Source organism: Amblyomma mixtum, chromosome 4, assembly GCF_055824585.1.
Source record: "Amblyomma mixtum isolate Tamu chromosome 4, ASM5582458v1, whole genome shotgun sequence".
Taxonomy (NCBI): domain Eukaryota; kingdom Metazoa; phylum Arthropoda; class Arachnida; order Ixodida; family Ixodidae; genus Amblyomma; species Amblyomma mixtum.
In genome coordinates, this window is record NC_143015.1 from 124,611,732 (window position 1) to 124,636,376 (window position 24,645).

The following is a 24,645-nucleotide window of genomic DNA, read 5'->3' on the forward strand; positions in this document are numbered from 1 at the left end:
TCCAGAACTGGAGGTAGTGTGGCACATTTTTTGCCTCTCAGGTAGATGAAGAAAGATAGCAGATATATAGATTATGACTTGCACGTTTGCATGCGTCATGCTGTGTGACTGAAGAAACGCAGACGCCTGTAGGAACCTGAAGCAGGATTCGCAGAGTTTTTCATCTACGAGCTTGGTTCGTGAATGAGCTGCTTTCGCGATTTGACCATTAAGATACACCCGGTCTAAAGTACCCACTGTTCACCAACCTAATCAAAGTGTGAGAAACTCTGCGAATTCCCTCTTGTGTTCCCAAATGCGTTGCATAGACTGATTTTGTGCGGTAAAAACACTCTCTTTGTTCCATACCTAACGCGCAAGTTAAAGCTATTCTGCTTCTCTAACCTAACTTTACGTTCCCGTGCCGTTACGTGCTCACTGTCGTATTCGTCTCCGGTTTCGTTTGCGTGGCGACAGAGGGCGTCGCAGGCGCGAGTGCTGCAGCTGGCGCCGTCGGTGGTGCACCAAGTCGCAGCCATCTTTGCCATCCTGGAGCGCTACTCGTGGTACCAGTTCGCCGTCATCACCACCAATCTCGGAGGACACGAGGACTTTGTGCGTGCTGTCCGGGATCGACAGCTCGAGAGCAGCACCTTGAGAGCAAAGTGGGTGCACCTCCTCTCTTATTCAATTTACTGTTAAATGAATAGTAAGAAGTTGATTCTTTTATTGTTCTCAGTGAAAATGTTCTCTGGTTCTTTCTTGGCGGGTAGCGAGTACGCATTTACAGCTGAGGAAAATGAATTTTAAGTTTCCCCCCAACAAATTCAAGCTCGTCACATTTACACCGAAAGGAAATGGCTGCCAGTCTATTGAGATGAACGACTGAGTATCGCTGCCTCGGTGATCCATGCCCCAAAATCGGTGGCGACACAGAGAATTTACACGGGGCATTTGGCGTTGTTGGCGACACCTGAACTTCGTTTTCGGGTACTTTGAAGCTTATGAAAGCTCCGGTATTGGTGAGAGTGCCCTCTTTGTATTTAAAATATGGTATACTATCGCCATATCGGTACGCTGCAGTACCGATACCGATCGTGGTATCGGTATCAGTGACGCCTTGTCTATACAGGCACGAACTTCCATTTGTCCCCAGTTTCCCTTTCAGACAAGCATGCATCAGATGGCTGCATCTGCGTATTCCTAATCCGTGGAACTGTGTGTTCTCAGTTTTTCGTATCGGTCGAATTAAACTCAACTCAATCTAGCTTACTGAACTGAATGATCAGAGTCCGACTTAACGGAATTAATTGAGGCGAATCGATGTGCAACGACTGAATTGATGCAAATGCAGCAGAATAAAGGGAAATGAAGCGAATCCAACTGAATATTTAAAAATGAACAGAATTAAGCTGGACGTACTAAACTGAAGCGAATTCAACAAGGTGCCTGGTATACATTGCAGGGTATACGCGCATCGATAAAATATCGCATATCGATAAAATATCTATAAAGAAGCGCATCGTGGCACCAGCCACGATTGTGCACGCGCTATTGGCGCCAGATGCCGGCCTCTGGTGTCTCAGGGTGACCCACGCATGGGCATTAGCCGCTCGCAGTGTACGGTAAGCGGTAGTGGTCGTTATATACGCTATGCTAAATGTCTCTAATGAGATTCCTGCGCCAGCCTTTGTATAGTTTCTAGTAAGTAAACTGCTCTTTACTGTGCTGCAGTTTCTAGTAATTAAACTAATGCAGTAATTGATACCGTAAGAAATAAACACGGATGTAAATATAGTTTAAATGTAGCGGCGCTTTCTCCTGATATTTCAGTTCTTCCGTTACATGTCGCTATACTGTGCATCCATGGTCCTCGTCCACGAATGACGCCAATGGAAATGTTCAGCTTTTCGAGCTTTTTACGTATTGAGTTTACAAGCTGTTACAAGAGGCGTTAAAAAGCAACATATATACGCTTTTGAGAACTCAGTGCCAAGCCGCCTATAACAGAAAGTGCAGTGCAACACAACACAGTTTTGTGAAGACGACATCTGAAAGTGTGTTTGAAAGTCTGAGTTACTTCAATTCAAAGCATTCCTTGCTACCAGAATCTGAATAAAAATTTAGTAAACCATGACACTCGTAGACACGTCTTTGCGTGTCCATGGCTATGTACGTAACTTAGAAGAAGCACTGCTCCTGTGCACACACGCAGTCAAGTTAAGGAAACGTGGACAGCGCGTCGTCTCAGATACGTGGCCCGAACAACGGAAGAGTCTTTGCTGAACCTGGTTTGACATCGTCTTTGTCGACACGCTCCACACAGTCTGCTGAATTTCAATTCGAGCTCTTGTACAGACACAGCTTGAGCTTCCGTGTTAACGTCAACAAAGGCTTTCTAAGTGTACCCAAGGGACTTCATCCACTCACGTTTCATTCGCTGTGCATTGTATGAGCGCCGCATTGCAAGCGTGGACTTGGTTTTTTTTTGTTCGGAAGATTTTCACATTTCATTCGTGTTCTCTTTCGGTCGCTGTTTGCCATCCTTATAGGACTCTAGCTTTTTATTCTCCTTTTGTGCGCCTTTCTATCTTTAATATTTTCTTCTGGTAGCTTGTGTCGCTGGATTCATCTTGTAGGCTGCTATTGTCACGGACCGAATAGGCGGACTGGCACTCTTGGACATGCTCATCCCTGAAGCTGTATGCCTTGGAGCAACGGCTCCATGCTAGTATTGGTGGAAAAATTTTATTGCTTCGCTGTATCCTCTCAGCACTCGCTTTTTCCTAGACGGTAACTGCGTCTGAGCAACGATGACTGAAGCGACTGAAAGTAGAAGTAAAAAGCAGTCTATCTTTATACAGGAAGTGACTGTAAAGTTGGTTCTTGTCGCGTCCTCAGGAGGAGGATGTCCGGTTAAAAAAGATTTGGCCTACAAGGAGGGTGCGAAAATACTGAATAATGCTTTCAGGAGAACATTCCGCGTACACATATACTCGACTCAACCGGGACTGCTAAATAGTAATCAGCGTGATTATATTTTTTTTTCAAAGTTGTCATATTCTGATATCTTACAGTTACAGTTATTTATTAAAGTTTGTGCCGGCATCGCCTCATGGAGCGACTAGTGTACTCATGCCGTGCTTTGTAAAATTGGGCATCTTCTTGCGGGAAGAAAAGAAAAAAAATTAACAAGAAAACACGAGGCAATACGCCAAAAACATTTGCTTCCTTTTATTAGTACTTCATCATCTATTGGACAAACTCCTTCATTGCTTATGCCGCCGCGGTGGCTCAGTGGTTATGGTGCTCGACTGCTGACCCAAAAGACGCGGGTTCGATCCCGGCCGCGGCGGCTAGAATTTCTTTGGAGGAGAAATTCTAGAGGCCCGTGTACTGTGCGATGTCAGTGCACGTTAAAGAACCCCAGGTGGTCGAAATTTCCGGAGCCCTTCACTACGGCGTCTCTCATAGCCTTAGTCGCTTTGGGACGTTAAACCCCATAAACCAAACCAAACCAAACCATCCTTCATTGCTTAAATAAAAAATTCAATTGTAAAAATTACGAGACAAAATTACGAGACACTTGCCGGGCATGCTAAGGTACGATAGAGAACGCTTACAACGACTTGGTTTGAAGCGTCTGAGCCATGCGTTTTCTGGACTTCATTCGTCGAGAAAATGGGGTTCAGCATGCTTTTCTTAAGCAAAAGGCACCACCGGTGCAGATAGCGCTTTGAAAGCGTATCACTCCGCCTCGTGTCACTAACATTTCTCAATTGCTTGGTGAAATGTAGGGCAGAAATGTGAAAATTCGAGATACAAAATCCATGTCACGCTTTTTCATATCTTTCTAACGAAAGATGCGTGATTACACACTGTAATCGTGTGCTTAGCCATGGGCCCTTTTTAGTTAAACGTCTTTGGAGTTGTCTGCTTTACTCTTGGGGCGAATGGTGTTCTGCTTCGGGCGCGAATGTAGCAGGCCGGAATAGGCATGCCAGTGATGAACTGGATGATGGTTTTTGGGTGGTGTGTATGCGCAACTTGTTCCCTTTCCTACCTGTTCGCTACCTTTATTCATTCCCTAATGGCGCTATTTATTGCCGTGCCTAGAACGAGTCAATTATTGCGCCATAACCTCTTTTCTTGTTAGTATTCTTTATACTGGTCAAATGTTTAGGGGAATTCCCTAAGGTGGAGTAGATTTGTAATAAGGGAGTAATTACTCATTGACATCCGCCTGAGCGCAGCCATACGGCTACAACGGAAAGCTGTACAGCTTTCGCAGAAACTTCGTAGTTAAAGAAAAATTCGTCCTGCTCCGGGGTTCTCACCCGGGACCACCGCTTCACCGGAGCAGTCGCTCTACCAACTGAGCTAACCGGGACGGCAAGCTTATGGTAGGGCGAGAGTGAATTGATCAATAACTCGAAGTGGGAACTGTGTTGGTCAAATGTTTAGGGGAATCCCTCCTTTCTATGTGTGCGATAACGAACAATACATTGCCTTGATTAACACACGCTACTGTGGCCGTCCCTTGTCGGCGACTGCACTCGACCCCGGCGCAGGTACTCGGTGCTGGAGGTTCGCACCCTGCGAGGCCGCACTCGGCAGGAGTTCCGCAAGCAGCTGGAGCCACTGGCTGCGGGCGAGGCCCGAGTTCTCCTCCTGTTCGCCAGCAAGGACGACGCGCGGGAGCTGTTCGCCGCCGCCTCGCAGCTGGCCATGACGGGAAAGAACTACGTCTGGATCGTCACCCAGTCGGTCATCGGGGCGCACCCGGGAATCGCGCCACCGGAATACCCGGCCGGCCTGCTCGGTGAGTTAAGGCGCGTTCACACTTGGGCATTCCGCGGCGAACGCGAGCAGAATCCGCCACCGCGGCAGAAATTCCGTCGAAATATCCAGCGGAAAGCGCGATCGGTCAAGGACCGATTTCTGCCGTCGGAAAAAATTCCGCCGATTCTCATAGGCCAATAGGACGGCGAGTAGGAAGTTGCGTTCCCGCGGCTACAAACATGGCGGCGTCCTTCGATGCAGGACGCCTCGCTCGGACTGAATTCGTCGGTGTTACTGCCTTCAGCGCGTTCACTGGCCATGAATGGACCATCGGTCTCTTGCTTTGTCTTCTGTCGTCCATAAAAAAACGTACCAGAAATAAATTTGCTTTTTTTTATTTATAGTGACGATTCTGCCTCCTTTAGGCTTAAGAGGGGCGTCGGTTTGTTGACAATGATGGTTCCTCTCCTAACCACCAGATGGCGCCACTTGTCTAAACATCGTTGCGCCTCTGTTTTGTAAGTGAGGATGTTAGAAATGGCGCAACGTCCGGGAAAATAGCTGCATTTAGCGTACGTAATCGTGCATGCTGTTATGGTAGGGAGACAGCATCGATTAACCTGTTGCCACATTTGTGTACGCCGTGAGCAGACGACACACAGGCGACGAGCGGCGACGTGGCGGGAAGTGTGAACGATGGAGCATTTCGGCGGCAGCGGATGTCGCTGGCCTTCGCCGCCGAATGCACGAATGTGAACGCAACTTTAGGCTGTACCGGTTGCGTCGCTATTTCGTATGACCAATTGCGGGTTCAGTTATCGTGAATGTTTACAAGGAAAAAATGCTTTAACATGGCTGTGATCTTCCGGAAAAAGGTGAATGAGAAATCAGCACAGATCTTAAGCTGGAACCGCATGGAGCGTTTTTCGGGAGCGAAAAACTCGACGCACGGCGAACGGCCGCGTTGCCGCCGACGCGCGAGCACCCGCACGAGAAAAATGAAGCGGCGCTGTGGCGCGACGTTTTCCGGGTTGCAAGACCACATAACTCACAATGCGACGAATTATCTCTGTTACCGCATATATAGTATGCCTTTTAAATTACAGGACACTGCAATAAAATCTATCTGCATGTAATTATACAGCGATAGTTCCTCCAAAGTGTATTTATCAGACTTAATTTCGAACAGCAAGGTTGCGTGCGAAACTGCGACTATGTACCTTCCTCGTGGCTCCTTGCACGTGGCTCCTTAGAACTGCGCACCAGTAAACCAGTTCCTCCAAGGAAACCACAAAGTTCGGCCAAAAAGGTTCCGCTATGATAGTTCCGCCGAGATGCGCGGAGAGCACACCCATCGGTTGGCAAACCAAAAAACCAAAATGACACGTGCCTGCACGCTGATTGGTGGACGCCGGCCGAGACGTCAGTGGACGCGCAGCGCGAGGCGTTTTCGAAGCCGCGGCGCGCTACGTCGCCACTTCTCCTCGCCACCGGGTTACCCTTCGCCTTCCGCCGTCCCAAGAGGAGAAGGTTCTTTCGCAAGGCGTTGCGAGAACGCGTGAGCGGCGGCCATAGAAGAGGCCGCGCGCTACGTCGCGCGCCAGCTGATTGCTACTACTCTGATCACCTGGCCATCTATATGGCGCTACAGAAAGTGCTAGGTATTGTGTCCATTGAAGAAGAAGAAATAAAGAGATTTTAATAGCCTTGTATAACGATTGTACAAGCTTTGTATTCCTAAGACAATACGTTTTGGAAAAACTAGAAAGCTATACCCAAATTGTAATCCTATGTATGAAACCTTAAGCTAAGCCACGAGCATCGCCACGAAGCTTCGAGATATCCAGGCTTAGCACTTTAGCTAAGCCTCAGCCCCACTTTTTTTCTACAGGCGTAGAAACACGCGGCGGCGCGATTTCGTGTTGGATTATGCTGGGCACGCGTCAGAATGACGCGCGCGTCCCACCATCCGCGCGGCAATCGCGCCTGAAAACGCGCCATGCGGTTCCAGCTTTACGCTGCATTTGGCAGGTGGACGTGCAACTTTGTGAAATGAAGCACCACCTCATCTACGAGCTACAGTGTTCTGCAAAGTAAAAGAAAACGTCACAAAACTCTAGTCAGACCCAAAGTGTGTGGAATGATGAGAATTGCGACTCACTACCCTGGAACCAAACGGAAGACCCTAGACAGTACCAGGAGAAGAATAATTTATTAGATATTAGTTACAGGGTGTTTCACCTAAGACTGTAAGCAATTTTTAAAAGCGGACTTTTTGAGTTAGGACCACGTTTTTTTTAACGCGCGTTGGCAGTGTTGTAGTACGTCAGAATACAGATAAAATGTGAAAACTGGCTGGGTGGGAAAATAATATTGAATAGTTCGCTTTTTAACTGCTGTTGTTGGTTTCCTTATTTGTTGGAAGCATTGTAGCCTGCTGCAATATCCATGTCAGTTTTCAGAATTCTGAAAATGCCATTCCCGTCACCGGTGCAGCGCAAGCAGTTTTGCGGCCACGAAAGGCCGAGAATGAAACCGAGCGGCCGGCAAGAGCGTCAGCCACGTCTCGAGCGGGCGAAATCCGGCTGCTCGGCTGTCCCGTAAAATGTCATTTTTAAAAACCTAAACATTAGTACGGGCAATATTTACGTTCCTCTAGAAGCGTCCAATAAGTAAGGCGTCCAACAGTAATAGTTGAAAAGTTAACTATTCAGCGTATGGTAACGAGTGGGCAGGCAGATGGTTTCTTGGCGCGCACGAAGTAAACAAGGGAAGGTAAAGCCTCAGGGTGCTTGCCAACGTTTCGACAAAATGACTTGTCTTCGTAAACGTTTGCAAGCCTAGGCTTTACCTAGACTTGCAAACCCTAGGCTCCCTTGTTCACTTCGTGTGTATTTGAGTAATAAATAATGAATCGGCTATTTAGCACGTCTCATTCGCGTTCTGATGGACCACATTGTTGGCAATAATATACTAAAAAAGCGCTCTTCTAACTTAAAAAGCCTTTTCTTTTTTATAATTGCTGACAGTCTTAGGAGAAACACGCGTAATGTGTACACGACGGTCACATGATGCGCAGGATCATTGAACTGAATAAAAATTACAGACAGCAGTCAAATCACCTGCGCATCGAAACTATAACTCACGGTGCGACATGCTCCACCAGGCTGCATGCATCTAACGTCGGCCGATCACGATCATCGAGGAAGAAATTCCTGGCAGAGCGTAGAGGGAAATCGTGCCGCGTGCTTTGGCGCGCTCCGAGACAAGTGCTCAGTATTCCCGCCAATCTTCCGTTGCAGTTTCCCGGAAAAAAATGCGCATTCCAGTTGAACTGGAAGAATGGCAAGCAGTGCAGTCCCGAAATAGGAATGCTGTACCTTCCGTGCAAGGACACAAACTGAAGCAGAGAAAGCGCTTCAAGAAACCTTCACCGTGTTTTGGCGAAGGCGACAAGGCAACCTATTTCTAGCCTCCCAAAACGCCTTCCCTTCTCTTTTGCCTCGCGCCCTCTCCCGACGTCATCTGAACGTGGTTCGTAGCTTATCTAACATCTCCTCCTACAAATTCCGAACACGTGTAGTGGAGCGGAGTCGCCTCGTGTCAGACACGACGTGCCCTCTTAGGCGCTCATCATTCTTTCACGCTCTCCGTCAACCTCTCCGAGCCACGCTCGATGCTTTCACTCTATATTTTTATTTTTCTGTGCTGCATGTAAGGAGTAGATGAACTGCGCTTGCAAAACTCCGAAAACAAAATTCCAGCGCCTTTTCCGAGGTGTCATTGTAAATGCTCCGCCGATCTCGAAAGGGGTTGGGAGAAGAACGAGGAACTTTGGGAGAAGGGAAGTGGACAAAGTGAGTCAGGAATGCGAGCGTATGAAAATGGTTGCTGGTGGCACCGGAGTTAGCGGGGAAGGGGGTCGTTTGATGCGAAAGTCTATCATCTCTTCGGTTGTGGAAGTTGCGATGCAGAAGCAGATTTGGGCGCTGCGGTTGCAAATGAGCGTAGACGAGACAGGATGAGAGAGAAAAAGCGTGGCAAAAGAAGTTAATCAAGCGCCGATCGAAGGAAGCGTTGGTGGGTAAAAGGGGGGAGATGAAAACGATGGCAGTGTCTCACAGCGAAGGCGGGAGAGGGGGGATGGAGGAGGCAGCGGCGGCGGATCTCACGCCTCGAAACGAGTGCGCCCGCTGTCGACATTCCATCGCTCGCATTCCAAACCCGGAGCCAGGCCGCGAGGCGAGTGTGCCTGTTCCTCCCCTACGCGCTGCGATGCCCCGGTGTGCAGATGGGAAATGAGGGCTCGCCGAATCCCGCTTTTCCCCTTATTCCCTCCGTTCCCCCCCCCCCTGTGTGAAGGTTGATGTAATGAAAAGCGAGCCGCTGTATGTTTTGTGGCATGTTAGCGGCACAGTGAAGTGTAGGGCAGGGTGACTGTAATAACAGCTGCTTTCGCGCCGCTAGCCGCATTTTTCCGGGATGCGTGCGTTGGATAGCGGTACACGCTTTATTGTAAGTAAGAGGCAAGTACCCGTTATAAACACAGCACTATAATTTTCTGTTCCTTTATTTTCACGAAGGTTTGTCGCAAAAGCGGTATTTTAGTTGCACTTTACATCAAGCTTATTCTCGTAGTAGTTAGACGAAAATTACTCGCATAGAAGGGAAGTAAAGTTACGCCTGTTTACCACGAGGATACGGTGAAAGATGAGCGCTAATTGGTTCAGCAAAAGAGGAACAAAATTACGATGTCACCCATGGAGCGCTTGATGAAGTCGCGGATGAGAGCACTGTAATCTCCGTGCTTCAGGTGCACGGATCACGCTATCATGTGGTAGACTTTTAATATCGTGGACTGTAATTTTTGCTGAGTAAAAAAGGGATGCGGTAAGCCTGCCTCCTCGGAAGCACCTCGATCGAACCATTTTCATGGAGCCCGAAAACTGTCCAACTGACGCCAAAGTGGTTCGGTTATATTGAGAATGTTAATTAATGTACACTAATTGCTAATTTACGGGCCTCAAAATGCTAGCTAGTACGTTACATAACTGTTAATAACCCTGACGTAATCTCCATTCGGTGTAAGGATTTGGCTTTTTGAAATCGTAACCCATTTTAGGCGGGACAGCCTGTATAGTTGCGTATATTTTTCCTGCGGAATGGCGCATGCCGACGGGACGACGACGGTGACAACGACCAGAATGCGAATTCGGGAGGACTAAGCTAACACAGCGCTGCAAAAGTAGTTTAAGGCCGCGATACTCTTAGGGCTTTGTTAGTCTCTTTATTCTACTTCATTATGCAGAAGAGGCGCCCAGCCAGACCTTGCCGAAATCAGCGCCTCTGTTTCGGCTCGGCCGGAGGCGCTCGCAGCATGCGGTCCTCCGAAAGTTGTCCTGCCCCCAGAGTTTCCTTCTGAAGAGCCCGCGGCCGTGTCAGCGCTTCTTTCAAACAGCCAGTCATCGCGGCCCTCAAACGAATAAGCAGTCGACGTGGAGTGACGTCATTCAGCAGCCTTATCAGCGTGCCGACGCCGCTGTAACGGCCGGCGTAGCAGAAGGGCGCAATGCTCGCCAGGCGTTGCATGGTGACAGCAGGTGGTCTTTGGGCATCCGTGCCCATTTCGACGTTTCCTTCCTGAACTGCTGAGGAGTGTCGGCTGGCAGGGAATTCCGAGAACAGCTGAAGCGCACTGGCCCACAAAGGCGCATCCTTTACTGCCTCATTTTGCGGCATTCGCGCCGTCTCCGGAGCGCTTCTCTATTCGGCAAGCTGCGGCAGCTGGACCCCCTCGTGCCACAGCAGTGGACGCTAACGAGTTTTGCCGGCTCAGCTGCTGGTTTTGAACTCCTTGTCGCTGACAGCAGTACTCTGGGGCTCGCCGACCGGAAATGTCTACACTTAGGAAGCCCTTAGCGCGTGCGTGGGAGTGGCGGCAAGTGAAAGACCGGAGAGGCTGAGAATTAGACGTCTAAACGGCCGGTGCGTCCACCTGTGGTCAAGGGTTTTCTGTTTTTTTTTGTTTGTTCGTACTTTGTTAGTAGGACTGAGGTTGAGGTTGTGGCCACTTCGAACAGAAGTTGATTCGGTTACTGAAGTGCAGAGTAGGTCACTGGAAACGATCGCTTGAATATCTTTGCCTACGAAAACTTTAATACCACTGCAGAAAGCTTTCTAGGAGAGTGTTGCTGGAATTCTGACGTGAATGCATTCTCAGGGCTGCGTGCTTAGTACGGACCGCGCAGCTCCTAAGTTATTTAAAGGGTATAGTAAATTGTTTCATTTTTAGGACAATGCTTAATAGTGCCCGGGTCGCACAGCCAAAAGGAGATGAGTTGTCTTCCTGACGAGGTCCCGCTGGGCACAACGGCAGGAATAGTTAGTACATGAATAAATACATCTGTACACCAAGCACATACGTCGTAGAAACGAATGTGTGCGCGGTTGTTGAGTAAGGGCCTGCGCCTTTATAAGTGAGTGAGTGAGAAGAACGTTTAATTTGCAGAATAAATCTAGGTTAGTTGGGCGGGCCCTTATTCCAGAATCCCATTGACTCATGTGTATATGGCGTAAACCCACGTTCATTCGTCGTCTATCACTGTAGCCTTCTGTCTCTTTATCAGCGTCGAATACCACTTTTGAAAGCGCCTGCGAACCGTCTGCAGACAGCAACGAACCACATTACCCAACTAGCTGGTCAAGGACAAGTTTAAAAATGGGCAGATAGGTTTGCTTTCAACGAAGTCGAGTTACTTAATTCAGCTAAGAGCTTCACGGCTGAAACGAAATCCATTTCTTTCTTGACTGCGGAAGTGAACGGGCTCGTATTTTTTGCGAACTTCTTTGAAAAGAAGTATTTCTGTTTATAGTTTTTTCGACCTTTCCAAAAAAATGAGAATATGTTACTCCGGGCAACACAGGGACTGCAAGTTTTTGCTGAAAAAATATCGTTTGAGTTGAATTTCGCTCTCAGGCTATTGCCGACTATATCTTGTTTCCCGACATCTCTTTCGAAAAGTGTAATTTTAATAAAGTAATTGAAAGGTATGTAAGTGGTTAAGGTGTGAACGTCTATTAGCGTTGTTTCTTTTTGCTGAATAATGATTTATTCATAGTTGCATGTTTTTTAGCGTACAAATTTGCCTGTTTCGCGCCTTTGGGGCTTCGACCATCTGTGCCTTCAGTGTTCTTGGTTAAACAAATAAATAAAATAAATTAACGCTTGTAAGTGCACCCACTGGGGTCGTTCCCACTTTCAGCAAGAGAGGCAAAATGAAGTTTAGAAAAGTGAAGGGAGAAAACAGCGGACGGTTACGAGCCAGTAACGCGGATGTTTAGCGTCAGCTGGCTCGGGGGGGGGGGGGGGGGGGGGATTTCATGCAGTCCTCACTTTGATAGGCGCCACTTTCTGTTCGTCGCGCGCGCACGAACACTAACTACTTTTTCTGACAATGGAGCGGACGCTACGAAGCCGAAACGCGGCTTCTCTTCTTACGCAACGTAATACAGCCCGCGCTTGCAGTAATAAGTTTTCTCTGGGAACATAGTACGGTGTCTACAGTAGTTACTTAAGGCAAATTTCAAACGCAATTAGAAACTTTCAGCGTTGGAAAATTAAGTGGAAAGCACGTTTCCTGATTACAACAAGTTTGCTAGGCACTTCTTGTTACAAGAAAATTCCATGATGGCACTAGCTACACCAGCGGTGGAATACATGTACCGTGTAAAGAGCAACCCACCAGGCGGCCAGGCGCACCGTCGTGCGCGGAAATGTTTGCCAGTATGACACAGTTACAGAGGCTCTTTCCCCGTTACCCTCTCTTGATTTTAAAGAAAATCGTCCCGTCGCCGTGCCAGGATCAATGGACTGATAATTTCGCAGCGCCAAAGGGCCGAAAAAGCGTTCGTGACAGCGACGACGCGTGTTTGCTTCATGGTGAACACTCAGATTGCTAAAAGTTGGTGATACCTATCCGCAAGCAGTATTAAACTTTTTGTATTTTAAATGAATATAGCCACCAATTTCCAACAGAAAGAAGTTGTCAGTTGTGTGCATGACCGTTCAGAAAGTCGCAATTTTGCTGCAAATCGAAAGCGCACTGATACCAGATCAGGCCGCTCACTCCGAAAACATCCAACCCAGTGCGATATGCCTGTGCGCGACCGGTCGCCCGGCCCGCTGTTCGCTCTCGCATTGGTGGCTGCCAGCTTGGTTATAGATGCTTTTTGTTGAACAAGACTCAACTGTCCATGACCAGATAGCTCGCTGATTGTCCCGGAAAGGCTTTTGCCGTGTCATGCCTGGCTCCCACTTTTCGGAAAAAAAAAGGCCTAATGAGGAAGGCCTGTCTCACGAAATACCATACCACCATCGAGGTGTGCTTTGTGGCATCGGTGAGCCACTGTCCATCTGCTGTTTCGACCAGACTGACAAGATTCGTGCGGGACGTCGGGTTTTGTCATTGCTTCTCTTACCCCGCGCATCTCTACTTGAGTCATCTGTGGCATCCTTGCGCAGGCATCCACTACAACACCTCGCTGGTGAAGCTGTACGACGAGATCGAGCGCGCCGTGCTGGTGCTCGGCCACGGCCTGGAGCTGTTCGTCAACGAGCCGGCCAACGCCAACGTCACGCTGGCCCCGGGTCTCCGCTGCCATGAGCCGGGACGCGCCACCCACTGGTCACAGGGGGACACCTTCTTCCGGTGAGGGGAGGGGGGAGGGGGAGGAGGGGAGGAACACGCCATACCCGAAGCATCATGCATGCTCGCCTTCGTGTTGTTGATTACACGATGCCGCTTGCTCTCATCAAGTTACTGAAGGGCATGTTCTAGACTGCTCTACCAAAGCTTGTGATCGCGCGAAAATAAGGAATACTGAATTTTAATTTATTGACGGAGCAACACTGAGCGACGAAAGGCGGAAAAGAATAAGGAAAAAAGAAGCAGTGACTGGAGAGGGCTCATCCAAAGAGTGTTTTCTATGCACTGATGTCGGGCAGAGTGGCCTGTTGCGGACATCTGAAAATTCGCACTACCTGCAATGCCGTTGTACACAAATCTAGTTCAGCCCCGCCGCGGTGGCTCAGTGGTTACAGCGCTCGGCTGCTGACCGCAAGACGCGGGTTCGATCCCGGCCGCGGCGGCCGAATTTCGATGGAGGCGAAATTCTAGAGGCCCGTGTACTGTGCGATGTCAGTGCACGTTAAAGAACCCCAGGTGGTCGAAATTTCCGCAGCTCTTCACTACGGCATCCCTCATAGCCTCAGTTGATTTGAGACGTTAAACCCCAACAGACCAAACCAAACAAATATTGTTCACTAATATGTGAGCAGTTTACAGCACGCGAAGCAGCGTGGAATGCGACGCTTTCGCTTTTTAGCCAAATGACATCGCGTAGTGTGGTGCAGCGTTTGGCAAGGCCGTGTTTAAGCACGCGCCTTTAAAGCTATTTGCACTAGCGAATACACCTGCAAACTCATCACAGCTCAGCTGCCTTTTTCATTTTCATGTTATATGCCCTGAAACGTAACCACCGAAACTTGGAATTAATTTTACACGGTGCACTCACTGCAGCTACCTACGGAACGTGTCCATCGAGACCAAGGGCGCCCCCAACATCGAATTCCTGCCGGACGGCACGTTGAAGTACGTCGAGCTGGACATACTCAATCTTAACAAGGAAGGGTACTGGGATCGGGTAAGCAGTATTTTTATCACGTATCTGAGTATCTCCATGCGCCGGTTGATTTACACGTGGATAAACAGGCTGTACCAGATAAAATAGGTGAAGATTTAAGGAAGACCTAAGCCTTCTTCCGGACTGAAATCAAGCGACTGGTTTTAGAAGTTCTGTAAAGTGCTCGGTATCGTGTTCTTTCGTTCGATCTACTTTAATAGTTATTTGAAAATCATTTTTATCTATGTTCTTACACACTCAGGCGTGAGAAGGAAAGCTGTCAAGCGCCATGAAAATGGCGGAATGATGGAAGCAATTTTTGTCGAAGGGTCGAAGTATGGGCCTTTGTTATTGCTGAATTGTAGCGTTAAGGACATATGTCGTAGATATTTTTTTTATATGTCTAAGCTATTTTTCCCAAACGTCTCTCCAGATCGGGGGCTGGACGCAGAAAGGCATCGAAATCAAAGACATCGTCTGGCCCGGAGAAGAGCTTGTCCCCCCAAAGGGCGTCCCAGAAAAATTCAACCTCAAAGTAAGTCTTATTACACGTTGTACGAAAAAAGAAACATATTTCAGTCTGTGACTAGTTTAACGTATCCGTAAAGGAATGAAAGCTCGTAGGCGTGCTTATTTCTTGCTTGCTTCATAAGGAAAGCAATAAATACAAACGTAGGGGGCTTCCTAGAAACCACTGCTCAAAGATGTTCCATAACAGACTCTACATCAGCTCTTTGGTGGTGAATTTTGGGCTACAATACAACTTAATCATTCAGGACGATGGCTGTGGAGCGGAAATGTTGTATAATTTCTATTTTTTCCAGGTAGTTCATTACTGCTTCGCAAGTACAGGCGTAAGCAATTTGAAAAGGAACCACGTATCACTAAGCTGTCATTAAATTATCGGCAGCTATGGATACTAGCGGGAATTGATTTTTTGATGACTAGCTCTGTTCTTCACAGAGGTTCTCTTTAATGCTTTTACAAATTCTGCGCAGCGGCAAAACTAAATTTGCTTCTTAAATGCACACTGGGTGTCCCGTTTGGTACTTGTGTCCTTATGTCACGTCCAGAAGCGGGTCAATGCCGAGGCGTAAGCAACGCATTAGGCCTAAACTGAGAGTTATCATCGTTGACTGCAGGTATGCTGTGCTTCACTGCCTGTTGCAGGTGACGTTCATGGAGGAGCGCCCCTTCCTCAACATTGGCCAGCCCGATAATGAGACCGGCGAATGCGAGAGTGGCCGAGCCGTCAAGTGCCGTGTCGTGCCAGAGGCGATGCTGCAAGGGTGAGCGTAAACTTTGTGTTGCAACGAACTCTAGCAAAGTATTGAGTAGTGACGAGGAAGCTTGAAGGTAAAGCGCAGTTATGAATGAGGCACCGCATATAGCTTAGAGTAAAGCTGTGTCTATGCAGAGTAGCCTGCACGCTAAGAATGGCTGTCTTTTGGGTGATGTGTGTCCGGGGGTTGAAGCAATATAACGTGTGTTGTTGTCATTCCAGTTAATTATGTTTGTAAATAAATGTGTCAAGGTTATGCAGGCTCCCTACCCTACAACCTAAAAACGGCGCGAAAAGCTGCGGCAAAGACCATGTCACACCGGGATGCTCCTCCCTACCAGGGTTTGCATGTGTAGCTCGCGGACTCCGCGTTGCCTGGGCCGGATTCATAGCGCTGACGAGTGGTTATTTTTCTGGCATCTGAAACCAAAAGCCAGGAAAATATAACTAGGGCTGCCATGACTTAGCAGTCTGTCTGTCTGTCCGTCTGTCTGTCTGTCTGTCTGTCTGTCTGTCACTCACTCACTCACTCACTCACTCACTCACTCACTCACTCACTCACTCACTCACTCACTCACTCACTCACTCACTCACTCACTCACTCACTCACTCACTCACTCACTCACTCACTCACTCACTCACTCACTCACTCACTCACTCACTCACTCACTCACCCACTCACCCACTCACCCACTCACCCACTCACTCACTCACTCACTCACTCACTCACTCACTCACTCACTCACTCACTCACTCACTCACTCACTCACTCACTCACTCACTCACGCAAGCACACACGCACGCCCACAAGCACGCACACACGCAAGTCACTCACTCACTCACTCACGCAAGCACACACGCACGCCCACAAACACGCACACACGCAAGTCACTCACTTACTCATTCACTCACTCTTAGGCATGCACTGATATCTACAATTACGTCAATTCTCAATACATCAACGACAAGAACAGATGGTACTAAACGGTGTGAACCACTAAGCGGTGTAAAGAAGAATAATCCTGCCGTTTCCGTGTGCGTGAAAAGCACGCCGAAAGTACAGGCTCAGTCTTCTTCTCTTTGTTTTTCGCACTGCTCAATGGTCCAGGATGCGTAACCGGACTAGCGCCGACCAAGATATTCTCAAATGCTTAAGAGCTCAACTATCAGAGTAGCTTTACAATGGGGCGACAACTGTCCTGTACGCCTCGCTTCAGCTATTGTTTATCAGCACCGACGGAACAAAAGATATGCCGCCTTCCACTTCACTACTGTAAGCAGCGAAACTCCTTTTTTAGGGAATAAATCTCTTCCCCTGCTCCCCCCTATCCGTTCTGCTCCTTCTTTTCCCATCAAAACTTCTTTACACATTTTTCTCTCTTCCCGCTGACCCGGAAACGGAGTGTGAAGGTCCTATCCAAAGGGCCACCCAACAGGAGCGTTCCCACGGGCCACACACTTAGAGGTCGGATTTCTGTCTGCGGCCGACGAAAAAGCCAGCACTCGGGAAGGGTACCAAGACAGGCAGTGAGAGTAAAGAGCGGGCGGACGGCGCCCTTTGAAATTCACATCAGGCGGTGGGCGCGGCTCACTTCGCAGCGGTCGCAGTGCGTCCCTCCAGCTGACGAAATCGATCGATTGCCGGGGGCGTCGTCGTAGTCGCCGCTGAGATCGATTTAATGACGGGTTTACTTTCCCGCCCTGTCCTCCGTAACCAGGAGCTTGTCATTCAGTGTCCCTGCCTAAAACGAACGGGGACGTGTTGAACTGAAGCTGCTCCATCTGCAGTGGGCGCACAGCACGACAGCCGCAACCATGACAGCTTGACAAGTTCGCCGAGCGTCGCATGCAACGGTGTCTTCGCGCTCTGCGAAAGAATCGCAGCCACTGCTGGCCCGCTGTCTGCGCTCATCAAATATACATTACTGGAGCCGTCTCTCTTCGCTGGGTGCCGTCGTCGCTTCCTTTGAACTTTGATCGCTCTTTCAGAGAGGGAGGGAGACAGGGCTTGCGCGTGGCTGATTTTCAATGCGCATTACTGCCATAGTTTCTCTCTTTGGTTTTCTTGCAGTGCCAGTACTTGTTTTACTTCTATATCACGCCTGTAATTATTCAATAAATAAAACCTAAAGCCAGCCGCATTTTACCGAGTGGAAATGGAAATATATCGCGTGTACAGAATCGTCGTTACTGCTACGCCTGATTTTGTGTGTTCTTGTGACCGGAGAGGGATTCCAGGACGCTGAAGAAATGATACTTTCATCTCGACTTGTGAAATTTCAGAAACTGAAGCAGAAGCCGAATAATCAATTGCGATCCACTAAGCTGCAGATTTGCGATAACTTGAATGAGCCCTACGACCGCTGCCAACCGCCACACCGCAGTAAGGTTACCGGAAACGTTACACCACTTTTTGCCTAAAGACGGGATCAGTTCAAGCAGAAAAAAAAAAAATTCACATGAACGCACAAAACCACTCAAAACCACCAAAACCACAAATACACACATAAAATTGGTCATATAGTGAGGAGGCATCCTGCCTTGATCTAAAATTTTTTCGAGACTCTGACCTGGACTCCAGATGGTGATGAGGGCAGCTATTAATGACTATTGTAGGAGATTGTGTGCATGGCGACTTAGATCGCCCAGATCACAGATCAGTGCTTCAAATTTCCGACCCCTAATGCCATCTAGCCGTCTCTACGGTGGAGCAATTGCCTGCAGAACAATCGAAAAGCTTATCCCACCATATGCTAACAACAACCCCTACTCAACTCTGCTGGTGCAGAGCTGGGCGTTTTAATGGGTGTCTTGTTTCACTTCTGCCCTATGCGCAGCATCAATGACACGGCCGCTCGCAAGAATTCCACTTTCTACAAGTGCTGCATGGGCTTCTGCATAGACCTGCTGCAGAAGTTCGCCCAGGACTTGGGCTTCACCTACGACATCCACAGAGTTGAGGACGAAACCTGGGGCGTCCAAGAAGTGAGTGCGATTATATTCTTGTGTTATTCTGGTGCTTGAACGTATTGTAACGAAATAAATTCTTATCATAACAACAACACATCTTTGCGTAATGACCTGTCGTCAGGCCAGAACTCGCTTTGCCGCGAGGACAGGGGCAAACAGAGTATTTGGTCGTGCCGATGAGAGGACCGACACCATTTCCTACTGGGTCTGTAACATAGAAACTACTAAGTGAAATTTTAATTTTGGATCAATAATAGCTCGTCACGTTTGCTCTTTACAGACGACAATTATTAAAACTGAGATTACGAAGATCAGCCTTCCGTAGCACCTTTTCCGGAAGGCTAAAAAAAACTCTCCTCCCAATTTTGGCGTCGCGCAGGATTGGAAAATCAGAGATGGCACAAAATAATTTTCACCACTTTTACCTAATTAATTCGCTGTACCGCCTCACTTCTGGTTTAGATTGGTGTCGAACCGAATTTCTTTCTTTATTGAATACTGCAAACCTTATACAGGTCCAAGCAGGGTGGGTAAAATGACAAACAAAACAATAATAACAAAGTTAGTAAACATCAAAGTGTGGGGAAAGGCAATAAAGAATCATTCCAGTCCGTTACTGTGCGAGGAAAAACTGAAAACTTGAATAAATCTGTTCTTGCAAAATACGGCGTCAGAGAATTAGGATGATGGTGGCGTGTATACCTCGACGTTGAAAGCGACCGATATGGGGCAGGGTTAGTAGCTAATTCTTGTTTCCAAAGCAAGTAAAGAAATTCCAAACGTAAATTTTTTCTTCGTTGTGCAAGACATTGAATACCATTAACCTGCATTATTTCAGAGGGTGAGTCATACGGGGAAAATTTAGAGTAAATAAACCTTACAGCTTTTCTCTGTACCTTTTCTAGGCGGGTGATATTGTGTTTAGTAAACGGGTCCCAGACAACACATGCGTATTCGAGTTTCGGTCTAATCAGTGAATTGTAAGCAAGTAATTTTACGCTAGGGGGAGAAGTTTTAAGCTTATGTCTTAAGAAGTATAGTTTGCGGAGTGCAGAAGAGCAGATGTTATCTATATGTAAATTCCATGATAAAGTGTTAGTAAGTGTGACACCCAAATACTTATATTTAGTCTCTTCCAGCAAAGGCGACGAACCTAACCTGTAGTTAAAAGAAAGAGGAGCTTTTTTGCGAGAGAAGCGAAGAAAGACGGTCTTATCAGTGTTAAGTTGCATGTCCCACGTTTCACACCATTCAAAAATCTTAGCAAGAGAGGAGTTAAGATGGATTTGGTCGTCAATTGAAGTTATTTCATGAAAGAGCACACAATCATCCGCAAACAACCTGATTTGCACATTCGGGTCAAGTTCAGTGGCAATGTCATTAATATACAATAAAAATAATAATGGCCCCAGCACACTTCCTTGAGGCACGCCAGAGCCGACTGGAAGGCAACCTGATTGTTGCTCATTAACTGCGACAAATTGGTAGCGATTGGTTAAATAATTTGATATCCATATGATCAAAATTTCCGGGAGGCCAATGCGTCTGAGTTTCAATATCAGTTTGTCATGGGGAACTCTATCGAAAGCTTTGCTGAAGTCAAGAAATATTGCATCAATCTGGCCGTTGTTATCAAGACATGAAGCGAGTGAATGTATAACTGTCACTAGTTGTGTAATTGTTGAGTATCCTTTTCTGAACCCGTGCTGGAAATTAGAGAGGACTGCGTGCGCATCTAAAAATTCATTAATCTGGTTGGCAATAATATGTTCGATATGTTCATTAATCTGGTTGGCAATAATATGTTCGATTAGTTTACAACATGATGATGTAAGTGATATTGGACGGTAATTTTGTAATAATGCACGGTCACCTTTCTTGTGTATTGGCACAACCCTGGCTATCTTCCAGTCGCTCGGTAGGCGTCCATGAAGTAATGAAATACGAAATATAATAACTAGAAACTTTGCTACAGATTCAGCATATCGCTTCAGGAAGACGTTAGGAAGGTTGTCGGGACCACATGATGATTTAGTTTTTAAATTCAGTAGCATTGAAACTACGCCAGGGTATGAAACAAAATTTACATCACAGAGGTCAAACACTGCGTCACTGGATGTACAAGCACCGGATTTTGAAAACACACTGTGAAAGTACTCATTGAAGTGGTGCGCAATATCCCCGTGATCGATAACTACAGAACCATCAACCAAAATTTGCGACACTGGTTTCTTTTTTTCGCTTATATAATTCCAAAACTTTTTTGGTTCCTCTACAATGAAATTTGGAAGCACTGTATTAAAATAGTGTTCTTTCGAAGAGTGTACTGCGCGTGCAAGCCCTTCCTTTAAGTCCTTTAAATGATCTAAATGCATGCGCCGTTTCTTTAACCTTTTTATCTTTCTCTTTAAGTGGATTATTTCACGCGTCATCCACGGCGTTTTTCTATGAACAAGTTTACGTTTGCTCGGCACAAACTTATCTATACAGTAGTGGCACATATCTTTAAAGCGGCGCCAAAGTGCGGTCAAATCAGTATCATTAAAATCGATCAGGCATGTTTCCAAATGTTCTATAATGGATGCATCATCTGCACGTGAGTAGTCTTTGAAAGAACGTTTCACAGGGTTATTAGATTGAGTACAAGCGACAATGAGCAAGCGAACACTGACAAGCAGGTGGTCAGAGATGCCTTCCACAACTTCAACAGTGTATTCAGGTAGTCCTCTAGGCAAAAACACCAAATCCAATACAGACTTGCTAGTTCCTTTTATTATTACTTTAGGCAAGAGTTACTTTTACTTTTGGCAATTATTACTTTTGGCAAGAGTTTCCTATTGCATCGAAAGGTTACTTACTACATTGCATGTTGCGCTGTTCAGAGTGCTAATTCCAGCTTTGTAAGCCCAATGTCTTTTGCTGCCTCTGATTGCCTCTCAAGTGGTCTTATTAAAGGAACACTCAGGGCGACTCCATGGAATGTTTTGTTCTGCGTAAAAATGAGTTGTGCAGTTATTTGCGCCTATGTTGACAATTTTCGACACCAAAGAACATTTATTGCTCAGAAGCTTGGACTTTAAAATGGGATGTATGGGACGTTTTCTTCCCCGCTACTCAATTCAAACCCGCAACATCAACACCAAAAAGTATTCGACGATCACAACTGGGAGTTGGACGGCCCCGCAGCCTAGCCTCAACGATCCATTCAGAAACTTGTCATGCCGTCACCGCACTTGGCTAATTAAAACGGTTGTTGTTGCCGATGCCTGCATGTCATTTATCGACCCTACTTCAGGTTATAAATGCTTAGTTTTCAGTGAAAGCAGTCTTTTTTGCTAGATAACATTAGCGCTTATCGCATACGTGGTTTAGCTGTGATTTATCTATAGAGTTCAACTCCTATCGGCTCTCAGTTTTGATTTGATGTGGCCATGGGGAATGCTAACTTACCCGTGTTTGCAGAATGGCACGTGGAACGGACTAATTGCCGAGTTGCTGGAGGGCAAGGCTGACATCGTGGTCACCTCCATCAAGATTAACTCCGACCGCCAGACGGCAGTGGATTTCACCGTGCCATTCCTAGAGACTGGAATTGCCATCGTGGTAGCAAAGCGGACTGGCATCATCTCACCTAAGGCCTTTCTCGGTGAGAGAACGAGAGAATTTATAGGGGGCAAGTTCATCACAACAAGGTCCGGGTTGCGTATTCGCCAACTGCAGCCTGTACAGCCACCAGGCTTGAAACCACGGTGAATTGATCACGGTGACTGAAGATTGTCACAACGGCTTACCTAAAAGGGATAATAAATCCTCTTAAATGGCGTTATATGCCACTAAGCATAACGATTTGCGACCTAAAAGGGAAAAAATGGAAAAAAAGAAGTTAAAAAAAACCAATAAATTTACAGTACAGAGAGCGGAGTCGAACGGCCCACCTTCCATACGCAACACATGCCTCTAATCCACTGCGCCATAGCGGCGATGTCAAGCCGTCGTTCTGAATGAATATTTATAACCAGCCTTAATGTGGCTGCTACCTGCCGGTGGGCGGCGCTGTCATCGCTGGCTGTACCGGCTGCATTTGGCGAACACGCGTCCGGGTTGGTACCTTTAACTAGGAGACATGTAGCGGGGGAAGAGGAAGAAAGTGGGATGAAATGCTTAGAGATCTTTGTTACGCTTTATAGACACAGTATCACTATATGTCTGTGAAACATACTATAAGATCATAACGTAAGAACGACTCTCCAACATTACGTTCTAGAGACGCAGTCTACGATGAAGGATTAGCGTTTAACTCAAAGCGACAAAAACTTTACTGAAGGATGCTGCCTTCAGCATTTGCCTGCAGATTTGTGGCGAAGGTCGCAAATGTCTCCTTGAGGATTTTAACAAGATCGAATCGTTTGTAGCTGGCAGCTTATACGCACACTTGACAATTTTGATGGCCACTACATATGGACCAGCCACAATACCCTATGTGTCACTGCGTGGCTAACAGTAGTATTCAGGTTACATTCTATAGGCACCCGTGAGCCAGGCTTCTACAGTCTGAAGACGAGTTGAAAACAGAACTTCTTTACGCATTCTTAACCGTGCTTTGAACTTTTCATGCGCAGAACCTTTCGACACGGTGTCATGGCTGCTCATCCTGCTGGTGAGCATCCAGGTAGCCGCATTCTCCATCTTCGTGTTCGAGTGGATGAGCCCCTCCGGCTACGACATGCGGATCACTCCTCCCAGAGGTGCGTCTCGGTGCACTCGAAAGCGACTGATTGGCAATTTTATGTGCCCCGCTTCATCTACTTCACTGAGTCACGATGTTAGAGCGTGAACTTCAGTCAATGCTTCTGTCGTGTCCGGTCGCTGTGTTGAATGCAGCGAAGACGCACACGGTACTTTAAGACTTCGTTTATTTAAAGCCGATGAGGGTGCGACCAGCGTCGACCGAGGTAGGAGCCGAACTGGCCGCCCGAAGAAAGGAGGGAGCTGAGAAGCGTCCACGGGAGGGAGTGGCTTCCCAGAACAGGAGGAGGGTGCGGGGGCGCACCGTGGGGGGGCATCTGGTGACAGCGTGCGACGAGGGGCAAGTGTCGTTAGGAGGAGGATTGAGTGGTCGTTAGGAGGAGGATGCGAACTGTCGTTAGGAGGGGAATGCGAGTGGTCGTTAGGAGGGGGCGCACACACACAAAAGCAATAAGGGGACACAACACTTCCTTCCCCCTTAGAAAGTTGCCTGGTATCGTGCAGGGGGTCGGCGCTCACGCGTGGAGGCGCGCTGGCTTTGTGCGCTCGGGGGAAAAACACTTGTAGGCTGGCTGTTGTTCGCTGTGTCTCCTAGGTCTGTCCTGGGCGAAGTCTCTTCTTCCGGGAAGAGGTGCCAGGCTATGTGGGAAAATGGTGCACGTGTTCTCTCCGCTGGCGGACAGCTCTCAGACGGCGTCGTAAATCTACGCAGCTGGTTGAGATGTCGGCGTGCTACTGTGCCATGTATGTTGACGAGCCAAGAGCGCAGGCCTATGCGTCTGACAATTGTAGCTTCCTCCCAGCGTGGCTTTTTCAGAAACTGTCGGGCGAGGACGCGCTGCCCCTCATTAAGCGTGCCGCAGCGCGGAATTGCTTTTTCTTCCCGGAACGTCTCTGCCTTTGGCTCGGGGAGGATGGCTGTGAGCTGGGTTCGCATTTCACGCTCGAACATCATTTTCGAGGGGGTCTCGCCTGTTGTGCTCTGAACCGTCGTGTGCTGCTTGAAGAGAAAGCGCGCAAGGCGGCGCTGCAGCGAGCCTGTCTGATCTCTTTCAAGGGCGCGTTTTAGCTCGGCTACGTAGCGCTCGGCTTGTCCGTTTGTCGCTGGGTGGTAGGGGGCCGATGTAACTGATGAGATCCCGTTGTCGCGATAAAACTTGAGGATCTCCGCAGACACAAACGGTGTTCCGTTGTCCGACACTACC

General features: G+C 47.7%; 1 protein-coding gene across 1 annotated transcript in view; it reads left to right on the forward strand.

Annotated features, from left to right (window-relative positions):
* LOC149348158 (glutamate receptor ionotropic, NMDA 2B-like) overlaps positions 1-24,645 on the forward strand; it is a 210,749-nt gene that overhangs the window by 156,185 nt on the left and 29,919 nt on the right. Inside the window, exons 5-13 of the mRNA XM_089587966.1 lie at positions 457-644; positions 4,551-4,801; positions 13,283-13,469; positions 14,340-14,463; positions 14,876-14,977; positions 15,613-15,731; positions 18,562-18,709; positions 22,157-22,340; positions 23,314-23,439. Of these exons, the coding sequence (XP_089444092.1) occupies positions 457-644; positions 4,551-4,801; positions 13,283-13,469; positions 14,340-14,463; positions 14,876-14,977; positions 15,613-15,731; positions 18,562-18,709; positions 22,157-22,340; positions 23,314-23,439 (1,429 nt within the window). The remainder of the gene's footprint in view (positions 1-456; positions 645-4,550; positions 4,802-13,282; positions 13,470-14,339; positions 14,464-14,875; positions 14,978-15,612; positions 15,732-18,561; positions 18,710-22,156; positions 22,341-23,313; positions 23,440-24,645) is intronic.